This window comes from Carex rostrata, chromosome 15 (assembly GCF_964058835.1).
Source record: "Carex rostrata chromosome 15, lpCarRost1.2, whole genome shotgun sequence".
NCBI lineage: Eukaryota > Viridiplantae > Streptophyta > Magnoliopsida > Poales > Cyperaceae > Carex > Carex rostrata.
Window position 1 is genome coordinate 2,677,620 of NC_135932.1, and position 17,837 is coordinate 2,695,456.

The following is a 17,837-nucleotide window of genomic DNA, read 5'->3' on the forward strand; positions in this document are numbered from 1 at the left end:
ACACAACTGTCCTCCTCCTTTGAAGAGGAAACCAGTTCCTCCACCAAGGAGGTTGCTGCCAGATTCACTCTACATAGCCTCAAAGATCAACTTTTTGGATTTTAGGTGGCTACTTCAATATATTTTGTTATGTTATGTGTTTACTCTATGCAAACAGTCTGTTATTTTGCTAGGGGTTGCATTCCCACTACTGTATATTTTTTTTGCCAGGAGCCGGGTCCCTAAACATTGGCAATGGTTTTCATTAACTTCCTTTAATTTGTAAACATTACTAGTTTTGAAATGAAACGGGCCTTGCAGTCTTTTTACCAAAAAAAAAGTATAATAAAATTGACCTATATTCATAGCATGAAAATTTTATATGATTGATCTTTATTGATCTCCATAACTTGAAAGCTTGGCTCCACTTCCGAACTCATTGCATTTTATCTCGAACTGAATTGATCTGAATTTTAATCGAATGGTCCAGATCTAAAAAGAAATATTTTGAATTATGTCCTCACATCAATTCCATTATATTGGCTATCTATTTATAAACTTCCAGCTGGTATCAGAATTATAATTGATAGAATCCGATGATGGTTCCTTTGGGATAGTAATCCTTCTGATAGAAAGAAATAGAATTGTATCTCTTTTGTATGAACATCTGTGTTTCTAATGAAACAAGTGGTTATCCACTTATAAAATATATATATATATATATATATATATATATATATATACAGAGAGAGGGGTTGGCTATTCTACTTCCATAAGCATATGCAGGCATATACTTATAACTCGTTTTTGTGTTTCCAATGTCCAAATGATCTATCTGAAGTTCTCAACATGTTATCCATGTTAACATGTGCTTGGAGACCAAATTTTACATTTTTTGAAATTTTTTTACTATTTTTTCAGAATTTTTCAAAACAGGTTTTTCATTTTTTTTTATACTGTTTTTTAGAATTTTTCATATTTTTTTATACTGTTTTGAAAAATTCTGAAAAAATAGTAAAAAAATTTCAAAAAAATGTAAAATTTGGTCTCCAAGCACATATTAACATGGAGAACATGTTGAGCGCTTTAGATCGACCATTTGGACATTAAAAATGCAAAAATGAGTTATAAGCATATGTCCACATATGCTTATGGAAGTAGAATAACCAACCTCTATATATATATATATATATAGAGAGAGAGAGAGAGAGGCTACGCTACTTCGCGAATTAAACGGGTTGTTTTAATTCGCGCTCATATCTCTAGTTTCGAAGTTCAAATAGCCGATCCAAATCGTTAGATGTTTAATCTATATTAAAATGTGATTGGAGACCAAATTTTATATTTTTTTGGAATTTTTTTACTATTTATTAAGATGGTTTGAAAATCATTGTTTTTATTAAAATTCTGCACCATTAAAAAACAGCGATTTTCAAACCATCTTAATAAATAGTAAAATTTTTTTCAAAAAATGTAAAATTTGGTCTCCAAGCACATTTTAATATAGATTAAACATCTAACGGTTTGGATCGTCTATTTGGACTTTAAAACTAGAGATATGAGCGTGACTTAAAACAGCCCGTTTAATTCGCGAAGTAGCGTAGCCTTACTATATATATATATAGAGTAAAGCTAGGGTGTGATATGCTCACCAAGAGAGTTTGGTGAGCATAACTTCAAAAGTATATCATATCAACTTCAAATGCCGAATCCAAACCGTTAAAATTCATATACTTAATGAGTGATGCATGTACATGCAAAATTTTGAAAGTTTCGAGTTTATTTACAACAAGGTCAAGCGGTCAAAAAATGATAAAAATTGAATATATAAAATAACTTATAAATTAACTTATAAAATGTTCATTCCTTTGACCGCTTGACCTTGTAGCAAATAAACTCGAAACTTTCAAAATTTTGCGTGTACATGCATCACTCATGAAGTACATGGATTTCAACAGTTTGGATTCAATATTTAAAGTCAATCTGATATACTTTTGGAGTTGTGCTCACCAAACCCTCTTGATGAGCACATCACACCCTAGCTTTACTCATATATATATATTGTGACCTTAGGATATGGAGATCGGGTCCATTTGATGCCGTAGTTATCACATCAATATAAGCAATTAAAATGGAAAAAAAAAACTCAAACAATAATTAGTGATTACTAACTATTGATTAAATAGCTCTATTCAAAATTTAAATTTATTCCCCACAACTAATTGACAAATATACGTAGTTTTAACTTTTACTCAAATATATATCAATCATAAACTAATTTTGATGTGATTATATTATAATTGATTTTGCATAAATTAGAACAATTACTAATATATGCTTGTATTTTTTAGCAATTTGGATGAAATTTTTACATCAGCATCTACAATTATCAACTTATATAAGGACGTCAAAGTAAAATAATATCAAAACAATGAAAGTATCTTATAAATTAAAACTACGATGAATTGCGGAAATGAATATGCCTATGGTCACTTGCTAAAGTTGTTGATACATAAAGACCAACTTTTGCAATGTGCAATTATAACAAATCATAAATCTATTTCAATTTTAAGAAAAGAACAAGCTAAAGGTGGGTGCCAATTTCTTTAATTTCATTCTTTACTTACCAAAGTTGCTCAGTTTTTATTTATTCTAGTAAAATTACAAGCATGTGCGTCACGTTGCCCAATTGGTATCTTTTTCCTTCCTCTTCATAAATAGAATATTCATATTCGGATGTCAGGATGTGTAATACCTGATTACGTGGCTCCGAGAGATCAAGATCAGCATAAAAAAAATAAAACATAAAGAGAAATACCTGGAAATGAAGCACAAAGACTTCATGAATGGCGTGCTACTTTGTATTGTACAATATTATAATTTTTATCTGGTTCCTGTACTCTCCAGTTCCCATTGATTACAAGTAGGCCTGCAAACGAACCAAACCGAATCGAATCTGCTCAAGTTCAAATTTGAATTCGAAATTGAAATGATTTCAAACCTAACAGACAGGTTCGAATTCGGTTCGATATAATTCGAACTAATTCGATTTGATTCGAAATGAGTTCAAAATTGAGACAGAGAACCAATTTTCAGTAATTTTATGTAGTTCGAAATCCAAGGAATGAGAGATCCTTGCTTTATCTGAACAATTATTCATAAAGAATGATGACTGTGGTCTCCAAAACCAAAAGCTAAAAAACAATTATTCATAAAGAAGAAACTCATCAGCGTAACAGGAGGAGAGAGCTCCGCGAGTCGGAGGGCTTGGTTAGGTTAGGTTTAAGCGCCAGTCAAAGGAGAAGAGAGAGGCGTAACAGGAAGAAGTATCCAGGTCTATGGTAAGAAATATCGGAGGAGAGAGCGTGAGAGGAGAGAGCGCTGGAGGAGAGAGGAGCGAAAGTCGGCTAGGTTAGATTTAAGCGCTACGAGAGTGAGAGCGAGAGGGAACGTTCATCGTAAATTAAATGGACGGTTCAGATTAATATCGGAGATTCGAACCATACCAGATTCACAATTCTATGGAATCGAACCATGCCCGGTTCGAATTCGAATTGAATTAATTTCGAATCGAACCGGTTTGAATTAATTTCGAATCGAATTATTTTTGAATCGAATTTTTTTCGAACTTTTGCAAATCGAACTCGAATCGAATCACGAATTTTTTTTGCACCCCTAATTACGAGCATTATTAGTTATTTATTACTCGCATGTTTCACCGATTTTTTTAAAAATACCCACCCAAAAAAAGATTTTATTAAAAATAATCAGACTTCAGCCAAATTTTTAAAAATGCCCAAACCGTGGATTTTTTCCGCGGCCCGGAATTTTTATTCCGGGCCGCGGAAAAAATTCGCGACCCGAAAAAAAAAAAAAAAAAAATTTTTCCGACCGCGGATATTTTCCACGGCCCAGATTTTTTTTTTTTTTTTTTTTTTTTTTAGAGTTTGGAGTTAGGAAAATAATGTTTTTTTGGAATTTTTTGTCCAACTTTGCATCTCTAATTAATATATCAAAACACTTTCAAAAAGCATAAAAATTTACCGACATGTATTCTTGACTTCATAGAATAAGACTGTAAATTTTCATACAAAATCTCAAAACAGACCATGAGATATCGGCTCTCAAAAATTGCCCGCACTGCTGAAGGAGTGCTTCTGAGCCCAATTTTGCACCTCTGGTTAACATACCAAAGCACCTCCAAAAAGCATGAAAATTTACTGACATGCATTTTAGACTTTATAGAACAAGACTGTGAAGTTTTATACAGAATATCAAAACAGATCGTGAGATATCGGCTCTCAAAAATTGCCCGAACTGCTGAAGGAGTGCTTCTGAGCTCAACTTTGCACCTCTGGTTAACATATCAAAGCACCTTCAAAAATCATGAAAATTTACCGACTTGCATTCTTAACTTCATAGAACAATACTGTGAAGATTCATACAAAATCTCAAAACAGACCGTGAGATATCGGCTCTCAAAAATTGTCCGAACTGCTGAATGAGTGCTTCTGAGCCCAACTTTGCACCTCTGGTTAACATATCAAAGCACCTTCAAAAATCATGAAAATTTACCGACATGTATTCTTGATTTCATAGAACAAGACTGTGAAGTTTCATACAAAAACTCAAAATAGACCGTGAAATAATGAAACATAACAAAACTAAAAGCTAAAACATAATAAAACATATACTAAGAAGATAATAAAACTAAACATAACAAATCAAAACTCAAACATAACAAAACTGAACTCTCTCTGAAGGAGTGCTTCTGAGGCCAAATTTGCATCTCTAATTAACATATCAAAAAAATCATGAAGCACTCCTTCAACAATTCAGACAATTTTTGAGAGCCGATATCTCACGGTCTGTTTTGAGATTTTGTATGAATCTTCACAGTATTGTTCTACGAAGTTAAGAATGCAAGTCGGTAAATTTTCATGATTTTTGAAGGTGCTTTGATATGTTAACCAAATGTGCAAAGTTGAGCTCAGAAGAACTCCTTCAGCAGTTCGGGCAATTTTTGAGAGCCAATATCTCACGATCTGTTTTGATATTTTGTATAAAACTTCACAGTCTTATTCTATGAAGTCAAGAATACATGTCGGTAAATTTTCATGATTTTTGAAGGTGCTTTGATATGTTAACCAGAGGTGCAAAGTTGGGCTCAGAAGCACTCATTCAGCAGTTCGGGCAATTTTTGAGAGCCGATATCTCACGGTCTGTTTTGAGATTTTGTATGAATCTTCACAGTATTGTTCTATGAAGTTAAGAATGCAAGTCGGTAAATTTTCATGATTTTTGAAGGTGCTTTGATATGTTAACCAGAGGTGCAAAGTTGAGCTCAGAAGAACTCCTTCAGCAGTTCGGGCAATTTTTGAGAGCTGATATCTCACGATCTGTTTTGATATTCTGTATAAAACTTCACAGTCTTGTTCTATAAAGTCTAAAATGCATGTCGGTAAATTTTCATACTTTTTTGAGGTTCTTTGGTATGTTAACCAGAGGTGCAAAATTGGGCTCAGAAGCACTCCTTCAGCAGTGCGGGCAATTTTTGAGAGCCGATATCTCACGGTCTGTTTTGAGATTTTGTATGAAACTTCACAGTCTTATTCTATGAAGTCAAGAATACATGTCGGTAAATTTTCATGTTTTTTGGAAGTGTTTTGATATGTTAATTAGAGATGCAAAGTTGGACAAAAAATTCCAAAAAAATATTATTTTCCTAACTCCAAACTCTAAAAAAAAAATTAAAAAAAAAAAAAAAATCTGGGCTGTGGAAAATATCCGCGGTCGGAAAAAAAAAAAATTTTTTTTTTTTTTTTTCGGGTCGCGAATTTTTTCCGCGGCCCGGAATAAAAATTCCGGGCCGCGGAAAAAATTCACGGTTTGAGCATTTTTAAAAATTTGACTGAAGTCTGGTTATTTTTAATAAAATCTTTTTTTGGGTGGGTATTTTTAAAAAAATCGGCATGTTTCAAGTGCTAATATTTTTCATTTTGTTGAATACGGAGAGAGAATAAAGGAGAAAAGCCACAATATGGGCCTTTAAAAGAGAGGCCCAAATTAATATTTATAAAGGAAATTGGGCCTTCGGTTTTTTAGCGCATAATTATCAAGTTCGATTCAGATTTTAGAGATATCTGACCTAAGTATTTTGCCTCCTCTTTCAATTCCTCTTTTCTAAAACATTTTCTTTTTGTTGTTCGTCCTGCGCGAACATCCCCGCTCTTTCGTTGTCTCAGAGACTCAGAAACAATACGAGGTATGATTGCTATTTTGTTTTTATCGCACGAAAGTTTCGCTCTTTTCTGAAGAGAACTCTGGTCGTAATTTTGTTTGCATTTATGGGAGGAAATGTTAGTATACCAGTATGTCGGGGCCTGAATTTGAATATGAGATTTCAATTCGAAGAAGAATTTGATTTTTGAGATTTTTTTTGGAATTTTGTGAGTGTCTACTACTCTCTGACGAACCTCTAAAACGATAGGAAGGGTATCGCTGGAATAAAAAAAGCCGGCTGTTCTTACCAAATCATTTCTCGCCGAATCTCATCAATTTTCACGAGACATTTTTGGAGCCAAAATCGTCTCAAATGAAATCGTTTGCTGTTGCTGGTCACGTTCCGATCAAAGAAAATGAAGCGACGTCAATTCTAATTCGCGTTTCAACGGAGAATTTGAGGTTCCGATCAGACTCTTAATCGGGAACGAATTGGTTCCGATCAGAGGGTTACTTTTTGGACTTACAAAATTCCTTTTCTATGTGTAGCTTGGGTGCAAATCCCAACTTGTTAGCTGCACCTATTAAGTCACCAATTGACAAGTTTCAGCTGCTTCCTGCCTTTCTAAAGGTGCCTCCTTTAATTTCTCTCGTCTTTCATTTTTATTCTTGTGCACATGGCACACTCTAAGAAAATGCACATTTCCATTTTTTAACGTGTATACAAAAAATGGCTGTAATCCAAAGAATATAAGAATTATAAAAAAGTGCATTTGGTATGAATCTGGTACTTCCCGGTTCATACCGGTACCAGGCCTAACCGAATGACAGGTTCAGTACCAAGAACCAAGTTCCTAGTAAGTGCTACTTCCATTCTATTGGTTGTTTTCTTTGGATTTTTCTCTAAAAGTCTTGTTCATTCATTATATTTCTGTGGAAAAAGGTAAGGGGGCTGGTGAAGCAGCATATAGACTCGTTCAATTATTTTGTTAATTATGGCATGAAGAAAATAATGGAGGCCAATGCTTTGCACAAGGTCACCGATACAATTTACCTCAGGTATCAAATTTAATCTGTAATGAAACTTAACTTCTTTTTATTTCTCTGTCTTTTTTTTTTTTTTTTTTTTTTTTGGGGGGGGTGGGGGGGGGGGGGGGGGGGGGGGTGCATATTTGTTTTCATCTAATCTGTGATATCTTATTGAGAGCTTGTTTTATTTGCTTCTTTAAATGGATGCAGATACATAAAAATATCTGTTGGAGAGCCATATTTAGCTCAGGACAACATCAAGTTAACACCTCAATTCTGCCGCCTCTCTGATAGAACGTACAGTGTTATGTCATTTGTTGTTTTCTTAATCCCAAATATTTATATAATATATAGATGTTCTGACTTTTTCAATACTCATGTGAAATTTTCCATAAGCAAGATGCAGCAGGTTCAAATGTTTGGGGATAAAATGCTTCTCATATTTGTGCAAAAGTAAAAAGATAGGATTTATTTCAAATTTCAACCCCACAATTTTCCACTGCATTTGCAAATAGAAACCCATCTTTTAAGTATTTATGTTTCTATAATTGAATTGCAGATAACACCCAACTACCTAAAATGAAGGACCAACTGTCCTTACAATTTTCATTTTCATTATCTTGGAAGAAAGACAAAGTGTCAGCAGTTTTATTTACATTCATGATCAATATTAAGTTGAAAACATACATTTATTATGAGGGCAAAGTTGCTAATGCATACGATGTCCCTTTTCTATCCAATAGAAACGGTAACATTCAAATTATATAGACCTGATAAAACTACTAGAAATGTTGGGTGCTTTTTTTTCTAAATCTCCCAAAGAGGTACAAGCATTATGATAATTCTTTGAGCATGTTTTTGTGGTTTTGATATTCACACAGCTATAGCGCTGATATATCAGTTGACATTGAGTACACTGATGGGAAAGGTCAACATCCTACTAGAAAGGTGACTATGTCTCTTTGTGTGTGTGTGTGTGTGTGTGAGTGTGTTTGTATGTGCACAAGTGTGCATGCATTGGATGATTATTGTATGTTATCTTATGGTATCAAACAAGTTATGTCAAAAAAGATAATAAAGATATATGTATGTGGAGCAAACACCCAAAAGGTAACCAAAACTAGTGACCTACACAACTGTGGTGATTTGTATTCAAATCTTTTGTCCATCTATATCTACCTTCCTTAGAGAACAACTTATTCGTAACATAACTGTGAAAGCTCTTCTCCAGACTGGTGTTAAGATTGGTCGCCTCCCTATTATGCTGCGGAGCTGTAATTGCGTGCTAAATGGCAAGGATGAAACTGAACTCGCTAAGCTTGGTATGTTCTTTTAAAGTTCTTTCCTAATTTTGCAAAAAAAAAAGCAAACAAAGAAATATAAAATTTGCATTTTATGTCTATTCCTCAGAGTTTAATATGAGTCTCTTCTCCTTTAGCAAACGCCTAATTTTTTTTTATGTTTTATTGAATTTGTTCTTTTAAGCTGCTAATGCAAATTTTGTGACTCAGGAGAGTGTCCTCTTGATCCTGGTGGCTATTTTGTTGTCAAAGGAACTGAGAAGGTACATTCATTCTTACAATAGATATCACCATCTATGACTGTGCTACATACTGCTTGCGATACATTATAAGAAGTATCTGATTTTATATGCTTGTTATGTTGATTTTTCAGGTGATTCTAATACAGGAACAGCTGTCTAAGAATCGCATTCTCATCGACATAGATGGCAAAGGAAGGTTAATTTTTTACCTCTTGTTATCCAATTTTGTGTCCTGTAGTGTTATTTTTTTTTCTTTTTGCTATTTTTAATGAACCAGAAGTCAGATAAATGACCGTTCAGTTTGGCTGTAAAACTATATTTGCTTGTGGAGAATTTCCACTCTTTTATTTGTGCAGATTCGTTGAATTTTGATATTTCTTCTCATCAAATGAGTAAAAGGTACTGGCAAAGACTTTTTTTTTATGGATGAGGAAAAGATATATCTACAACTCAATCAATTTGTCAAAGGAATATTGATATGAAAGAGAATATGTGGCAAAGAAAGAAGTGGAAGAGTGAAGAAGGGCGAGGACTTATATTTACAGGAGAAAATCATTAATGTTGACACCAATACATGGTTCAAATGAGATCAATACTAGAGATTGTTGATTTAGGGCAATGTGGTCAGCTTCTAACAGCTGGGTTTTATCTAGCTACTTCAACAAGTTGGGGGTTTGTAGTGTAAACACTAACTCATAATTGGATATGATGTAGCTTTTGCATCCATAATTCTATGCTATTTGATTGTTATTACTTATGATCTCTTTTTAGTTGCTTCTAGCATTTGACATTTGTAACTGTGATTTGCATTGTAATAGGATCACAGCATCAGTTACTTGCAGCACACACGAAGTTAAAAGCAAGACTGTTTTTTTTATGGATAAGGAGAAGATATATCTACAACTCAATCAATTTGTCAAACCGGTACGCAACAGGAACAAAATAAAAAAAACTCTAGCATGTCGTTTTCCTTTGCTATTTTTATAGTCTAAGAGTGTTGTGTTGTCCCATACGCATGGAGGCACGAATTTAGTGCTTTGAGGGTTGTCATATTTGTAATAGAACATGTCTTTACATGGTAGATTCCAATAATGGTGGTAATGAAGGCAATGGGAACGGAAAGCGATCAAGAGGTGGTGCAAATGGTTGGAAGGAACCCCCGGTATGGTGATCTCCTCCTCCCTTCTATTCAGGTATGAGTTCTGTACCAGTACAAATAAACCCTGAAGATAGTAGCAAACTTAACACTTCGTTTGCATAGTTTCAACCAGCCAGACATATATAAAGTATTTAAAATATGACAATATAAATAAATTTGGTTTATGAGATCAATTCCTGAAAATCAATGCAACTTATTTATCCTAGAGTGAAGCTATGGTACTATGCATAGTGCACTTTGGTCTGTACTACGGATCATATCTAAATCTCATAGTCTAAATAGTCAATCTGAACCGTTCATCATGATCTCCATATGAAAATGTACTTCGAAACCAAATATTGCATTATGTAGAATTTATTATTATTTTTTTAGATAGGTACAAAATCACTTCCTCGAATGGTATCGAATCTTTACATCAAGTGATTTTGTACCTAGTAAAAAAATAGTAAAAAAGTTATAAAAAACGTAGAATTTGGCATCCTAGCACATTTTCATATGGAGATCATGTTGAGCGGAACGGATTGACTGTTTGGACTTGAAAATGGAGAAATGGATCCGTAGTACGGACCAAAGTGCGCTATGCATAGTAACATAGCCTCACTCTTTATCACTATTAGTATCACTACTATTGTTGTTGTTGTTGTTGTTCTTCTTCTTGTTATTGTTCTTGTTATTATTATTTTATTATTAAACTTTGTGACTCCCATTGGGTTTCATTTCTAGCCTACCCCAACTTGTTGGGGACTAAAGGCTTGGTTGTTGTTGTTGCTAATTGAATCTACTTTCATATAACACAAAACTCTTTATAGGAATGCTCCTCTGAGAGAATATATTCCCAAGAACAGGCGCTGGATTACATGGATGCTAAGGTTCACTACATACATGCGATACTTATATAGAACTTTGATTAACAGTTATAAGTATGAAGCAAGTTCGTTACTCAGAATTTTTTTTTAAAATATCAGGTGGGATATGCTGGCACGGTGAATCCTGAGAAACGAAGGGTACTTCTGTAAAATTTTGGCAATCAGTATAAAGTTTAATTTTTTGAGATCATTTAGTATGCAACTTTTTGTAACTTCTTTTTTCTACCTTGAAGGAAGGACGAACGAAGTCAATTCTAACGGATGTATTTCTTGCACATGTGCCTGTAAGTTTTTTATGTATTATTTAACTGCAGTTGATAAAAAAATTTACTTGTGCGGTTATGCCGCTTTAAAGGAAATATCATGGTTGCCCTATGAAAAATATAAAATAGGAATTATCATATATATCCCTGAAGAGTGCTAAGAATATACTATATATATCGAAAACTAGGATACGTTATTTGATAATACTTTCCCATCTACTTCGTAATAAAAGAAAGAAATGTCAGACTATACATCCATCAGCATTTGTTTTTGGATATTGAGAAAGGAGAGGGATAAATTTTGTTATTACAAGATACATTTACTGTTTCTATGTAACGACATGTGTACTCATATTGCAGGGTTATGCATGGTTGTATATGCTTTATAAGGCCATGAATGATTCCTGTCATAACTATTTATTTTGTATTTTTTCCCTTTTGGACTTCTTATAATTGGTCTTTTGTTCTATTTACAGGTCAAAGAACAAAATTTCAGACCAAAGTGCATTTATGCTGCTGTTATGTTACGCCGCATGTTGGATGCAATTCTTAATTCCGACACATTTGATGATAAGGTTGATGCTGCTTTGAATTCTGTGCCATTAAGCTTTTCTTTTTGACAAATCTGTAATTATGGCTTCTTGTATTCTACTCAAAACAAGAGTCAACCAAGATATAAGAAAACCTTGAAGAAAAGATATATGTTGCATGTACCAGTTGATGTGTGTCATTTGAAAAAAACTTGGCAAATGACACATGTACAATAGTTTCATATAGAAAAACTTGTCTTCTAATATCATTTTTGTTAGGATTATGTGGGTAACAAGAGGTTGGAGCTATCTGGCCAGCTTGTATCTTTGCTTTTTGAGGTGATATATCTATTTCTTTACATTATTAAGTAGAAGAAATTGGTTTATTATTCTCTTTGAGCAACTTGTTTTTGATTTATTTATCCTTAATCCCCCCTCCTAAAGGATTTGTTCAAAACAATGAACACTCAAGCTGTCCAGCGAATGAATTATGCAATGGGCCAAAGCAATCGATCTGGTGCTTTGGATTTTAGTCGGGTATGTCCTAGATCTTTCTTTTTAATTCTTCTAAACTGAGATTTATCATATTTAAACAGCAAATAATTGACGTGTTCATACTAAATTGTGTTTTTCTTTTTCATATTTTATTAAGTATATAGTGACTGATATTATAACTCTTGGCTTGGAGAAGTCCATCTCAACTGGAAATTGGGACTTGAAGCGTTTTAGGATGCACAAGAAGGGTGTTTCTCAGGTTCTCTCTCTCCATCGTCAATCCATCTCTCTTTCTCTCTCTGTTCTCCTCCCTTCCTCTATTGCCTTCCTCACCCCTTCCAATATACCATCTAGTGCTCACTAGTACTTGTAACAGGTTCTCTCTAGATTGTCATACATTGGGGCACTAGGTCATATGACACGCATATCACCACAGTTTGAAAAGACACGCAAAGTGAGTGGGCCCAGGGCTTTGCAACCTAGCCAGGTATATTCTTGTTGTTCTTTTTTTTTTTTTTTTGCTATTTGAATAGGTACACTAAAATTTGAATTTACTTATTGAATTCATTTTGAAATAGTGGGGAATGCTTTGCCCATGTGACACCCCTGAAGGAGAAGCTTGTGGTCTGACAAAAAATTTGGCATTGATGACTCATGTGACAACTGACGAGGAAGAGGGCCCTCTTATTAGTCTGGTCTCTCTTTTAATTTTTTTGTTCATTTAAATGTTCCGGAAATTTGTCTGAAGTAATAACTATTCTTAGTTTTTTTTTACTTTTTATATTTATTATTCAAATATGTGTAGAAGTGGTCTGCATGAAATTCTTGTGTACCTTCTACCTTCTTTTTCAAAATATTTTAATCTCTTTATTGCAGTGTTACAGTTTAGGTGTAGAGGATCTTGCTCACCTTTCTGCAGAAGAAATTTATGCAAACGATTCATATCTGGTGTTTTTCAACGGACTTATTCTTGGAAAGCACACAAGACCTCATGTCTGTAAATTCAATCTGTTATTTTATATTTTACTGTCAATCTTTGATTGGTGCTAAACTTCTTTTTGGTAGCCATGTACAGTATCTTTGAAAAACTAGAAGCACGTCTTTTTCCAGTTTTCTTCTTTTAGCCAGCTGTTTCTGCTAATTTATGTTAGCTGATATTTGTACAGACTTTTGCTAATGCAATGAGGAGATTGCGTCGTTCGGGGAAGATTGGGGAGTTTGTTAGCATTTATGTTCATGAAAAGCAGGTTGCTCCTCTCTCTTTCCCTCTCACCCCCCTAGATTTGGGTATCTCAGTTGCTCATTTGGTGTACTAGATTGGAAAATGAATTTGAAACTAACTAGTTACATTTTTTTGCATTTAAATATTTTCAGAATTGTGTGTACGTGGCAGCAGATGGAGGTCGTGTTTGCCGGCCTCTTATTATTGCTGATAAGGGCATCTCGAGGGTCTTAGAACATCACATGAAGGAGCTCCAGGTCTGTCCTTTTTAATTCTTTATATGTTTCAATAACAATGTACCAGTTATTTGTTTTTATTTGGTTTTGTCAAAATTCACTCTTTTAGTAACAGTGATTTTTTTTTTAGGTGGGGTTTCGTACTTTTGATGATTTCTTGCATGATGGGCTTATTGAGTATCTTGATGTCAATGAGCAGAACAATGCTCTGGTATACAATTTATTCTCTCTCCTTCTAAGTTCTTTCTGTGTGTACCTGTTGAAGTTTTAACTTTTTAACAAAACAAACTAGATTGCATTGTATGAGCACGAGGCAGGGGAAATTGACAGGAATGAAATAACACACATAGAGATCGAACCACTTACTCTTTTAGGCGTTGTGGCAGGACTCATCCCTTATCCGCACCATAACCAATCTCCACGTAACACCTACCAGGTTTGTTTATTACTTGAATGTGCTTTGCTTTCAAACTACAGTTTAGCAATGTATTTTTTTAATCTCAAATGGTCTAATGGAGACTTTGTTTGAATCTTACAGTGTGCTATGGGAAAGCAAGCAATGGGGAATATTGCATTTAACCAGGCATCATTCTTTTTAATTAATTTTTTAAGTCCAATTTTGTTACTTTTTTAATGGTTTATAGAAGTTTTTGTTTGCTTGAGTGCAGTTATCCCGGGCTGACACTCTACTATACTTGCTAGTATATGCACAACGCCCTTTACTGACTACAAAAACTATAGAGCTGGTACTCTTCTCTATCTTTCATATTGCTTTGCAAAAACTTTGGAGATACTATGAGCAAACAGCATGAAATTGTTCATCTAACAAAGAACCTGAAACAATTTAATGCAGGTGGGTTATGATAAACTTGGAGCAGGACAAAATGCGACTGTAGCGGTAATGAGTTATAGTGGGTATGATATAGAGGATGCGATTGTCATGAACAAATCATCCCTTGATCGTGGCTTTGGCCGTTGCATTGCTATGAAGAAGTAATTATTTTTTTTCCTTTTGGTTTATTATCAGTACCTTAGTGTCTAAGCATGAACTGTGCTCTCAGTTGGCCTAATTAAAGAATCTAGTGAACAAATCTGGTATGAAGCTGGATCAAAATGATACCAATTGAAAATTAAGTTTCCTGGTTTGAATCAAACATGTTTTCTATTTAAGATGGTGCTGTTATTTGTGACACCATATTGCTAATCACTTCCTTTTTGAGACTTTCAAGATTTGAATTTCTTATTTACAGGCAAACTGTTGTGAGAGAGAACTATGGTGGCAAAGTGTCAGATATCATCGTTGCGCCTCAAAGGGACAAAGATGGTGCTTTAATCAAGAAAAATATGCAGGCAAGAAGATCTCTTTTTTTTCTTTATGAAGTTAATATGGAAAATTTTGTTTCTGAATTTTAGGTGAATAGCACAAACCTGTACACTTAAGGCATCAATTTTGTACTGTACACTCTGTACCAAATAACGGCTGCACCAAATTGGTACCAAGTATTACCCTTATTGTAATTTTTATTCCATTTTTTTTTTTCTCTTGAAAGATTCTGGATGCAGATGGGATTGCGGAACCTGGTCAAATAGTGCGAAATAATGATATGCTTGTAAACAAGAAATCTCCTCTAAATGTTGATAAAGACTTCAAAACAAGGTTTGCATTTTCCTTCTTTATTTCTTTAATTTATTCCATTTAAGATCTTTTTAACTCATTATATTCCGATGTGCTTTTGGGGAAAAAAAGTACATACAAAGATACGCCTGCTTTTTTCAAAGGTGTTGAAGGGGAGACAACTGTTATAGACCGCGTACTAATTTATAAAGATAATAATGAAAAGATGCCTATCAAGTTCATAATTCGCCATGTTAGGCGGCCTGAGGTGAGTGTATTTCCTATTTTTGTATTACTTTATTAATCTTATCCAAAAAAATTAATTTACTTGATTTTGTTGTTGTTGATGAAACTGCAGCTTGGTGACAAATTTAGCAGTAGACACGGACAAAAAGGTGTTTGTGGCACAATAGTTAATCAAGAGGATTTTCCATTTTCTGAGCGGGGTATATGTCCTGATTTAATTATGAATCCACATGGATTTCCGAGGTCCTCTCTCTTAATATCTTTTATTATTATTTTTATATCTTTTGTCAACACAATTAATGTAAATATTTACTCTAGTAACTGTAACGGTATGTTTGTGTTATAGTCGTATGACAATTGGCAAAATGATAGAGCTTCTAGGTGGGAAAGCAGGTGTATCTTGGGGAAGGTTCCACTATGGTTCTGCTTTTGGTGAACCTAGTGGCAATGCTTGTAAGGTCGACGACATTAGGTACCCCCCCCCCCCCCCCCCCCCCCCCCCCCCCCCCCACACACACACACAACAAATTTGTTTAAGCACTCTGGCCTGTGGCACACTGGAATTGATGAATTTGTTATTTGATATTTCAGCAATGCCCTTATACAGAAGGGGTTTAGCTATAGTGGAAAGGATTTTCTGTACTCAGGTACATTAGATGACATTAATTTCTTTGGTCAATTACTTCTTCAAGTGAAATTTGATGCCATCTTTTCATCTTTTTATAAGGGTTTTATAGTTAACAACAACAACAATAATAATAAACAGGGGCAAAAGCACATGTATCCAATGGGGGTCAATTGACACCCATTCATTTTTCAAATTTTTTATACTTGTGCATTATTTTCTATAGAGTAAAATTAACCCCCATGTGCAACATGAAAATTTTATATGATTAAACCCCATTCATGTTTGAACCCCATAGCTTCAAATCTGGCTCCGTCCTTGATATTAACAATAATAAACAATAACTGGAGACTGAGAATCGACCTTCTTTGAGGAAAAACCAAAACCTCTCTTTACTTATGTTGTAATGCATGCTTCAGGTATTTTGGGAACTCCTCTTCAAGCGTACATTTTCATGGGGCCCATCTACTATCAGAAACTCAAACACATGGTAATTTTATGTGTCACTTTTCCTTTAGTTCCTTCCGCACTATACTTTTTCAGTATTCAGTAAAATAGTCGCAAGTGTAACTTTTGCATTCCACAAATACCCTTGGTTCTGTAAGGTTCTCGATAAAATGCATGCAAGAGCTAAAGGACCGCGTGTTATGCTTACGAGGCAACCTACTGAAGGGCGTAGCCGTGACGGAGGTGCCTTTTCTTAACTGTTTCTATTTTTACCCCTTGCCCCTACTCTATTTTTTTTTTTAAAAAAGCAGCAGTACTGCCCTTTTCATTAGAAACTTAGTCTATTGCATGCCCTAAAAAAGAACCACATCATAATATGATGTCAAAGCTAACCACAGTTGGCATCAGCAGATTTTTTGCATCCTGATAAAACCAAGTACCAGTACCTCATGGTACCATACCGGATCCTGGTACCAGTTTCATCTCAGCCCATGTGCCCCTTTATTCGATTAATTAAGGAGGGATAGTTTAGGAACTTGCAGATTTATTTATCCTCCTTTTTTTTCTTTTGCTTCTCTTCTATATGATAGGGTTGCGACTAGGAGAAATGGAACGTGACTGTTTGATAGCATACGGTGCCAGTATGTTAATATTTGAACGCCTCATGTTATCAAGTGATCCTTATCAAGTACAGGTACTAAAGGAGGACGGCATTGTTTACAAAATGCAAATATAATTGTGTTGCTCATGCTTATTTGAAATTTAACTATGAATTTATCTGCCACTTTTCAGGTTTGTCAGAAGTGTGGCCTATTAGGCTACTACAATCAAAAGTTGAAGAAGTCGTTTTGTTCCATGTGCAAAGATGGAGAAAATATGGCAACCATGAAACTTCCTTACGCGTGCAAGCTTTTATTTCAGGTATAAATGTGCTTTTATATTCATCTTCTCTCTTTTTTTTACATTCGATATGCCGTTGCGGTAATTCCTCTGTTTTTTTAAGCAGGAGTTGCAATCGATGAATGTTGTTCCTCGACTAAAGCTAACTGAGGTATAATATGTTGTAGTCTTGTTCACTAATTGCTAATTGTTTCATGTTTACTGTAATTTAAGATTTAAGTGTCGGCTACCGAGTTAGCATTTGTTTAATTTTTTTTTATTTTACATGTTTATTACTGGAAGGGAATTGTTTAAGAAAACCGGGTAACTTCTTTCACATTTGGTTTTTTATTTGTGTTGTTGTTGTAAGCGGGACCTGTAACCATAATATATATAGTAACAATAAAACTAAGAATAAGTACAAAATGACTGAACTCTTTTATCGAAAATGGATGCCGGTAATTGTTAGTGTCCATAAATT

The 17,837-nt window shown here is 34.4% G+C and overlaps 2 protein-coding genes across 2 annotated transcripts in view; both read left to right on the forward strand.

Moving 5' to 3' along the window:
• The first annotated feature begins 6,115 nt into the window (after window positions 1-6,115).
• LOC144566088 (histone-lysine N-methyltransferase ASHH1-like) overlaps window positions 6,116-17,837 on the forward strand; it is a 52,682-nt gene continuing 40,960 nt past the window's right edge. The window contains exon 1 of the mRNA XM_078315957.1: window positions 6,116-6,244. The gene's annotated coding sequence lies outside the window, so the exon portion shown is untranslated. The remainder of the gene's footprint in view (window positions 6,245-17,837) is intronic.
• Window positions 6,447-17,782, forward strand: LOC144566087 (DNA-directed RNA polymerase III subunit 2-like). Its single transcript, XM_078315955.1, has 38 exons — window positions 6,447-6,663; window positions 6,751-6,832; window positions 7,145-7,260; window positions 7,441-7,527; window positions 8,112-8,178; window positions 8,462-8,552; window positions 8,742-8,794; window positions 8,905-8,969; window positions 9,592-9,697; window positions 9,856-9,966; window positions 10,742-10,801; window positions 10,898-10,936; window positions 11,032-11,082; window positions 11,538-11,636; window positions 11,871-11,930; window positions 12,036-12,128; window positions 12,244-12,345; window positions 12,463-12,573; window positions 12,665-12,781; window positions 12,963-13,079; window positions 13,253-13,333; window positions 13,461-13,565; window positions 13,675-13,755; window positions 13,837-13,980; window positions 14,083-14,127; window positions 14,213-14,290; window positions 14,398-14,537; window positions 14,795-14,894; window positions 15,095-15,201; window positions 15,292-15,427; window positions 15,518-15,648; window positions 15,752-15,877; window positions 15,997-16,052; window positions 16,450-16,520; window positions 16,636-16,720; window positions 17,068-17,171; window positions 17,270-17,398; window positions 17,484-17,782. Exons 1-38 carry the CDS (start codon window positions 6,575-6,577, stop codon window positions 17,532-17,534), a joined length of 3,486 nt encoding a protein of 1,161 aa, XP_078172081.1. The 5' UTR covers window positions 6,447-6,574; the 3' UTR covers window positions 17,535-17,782.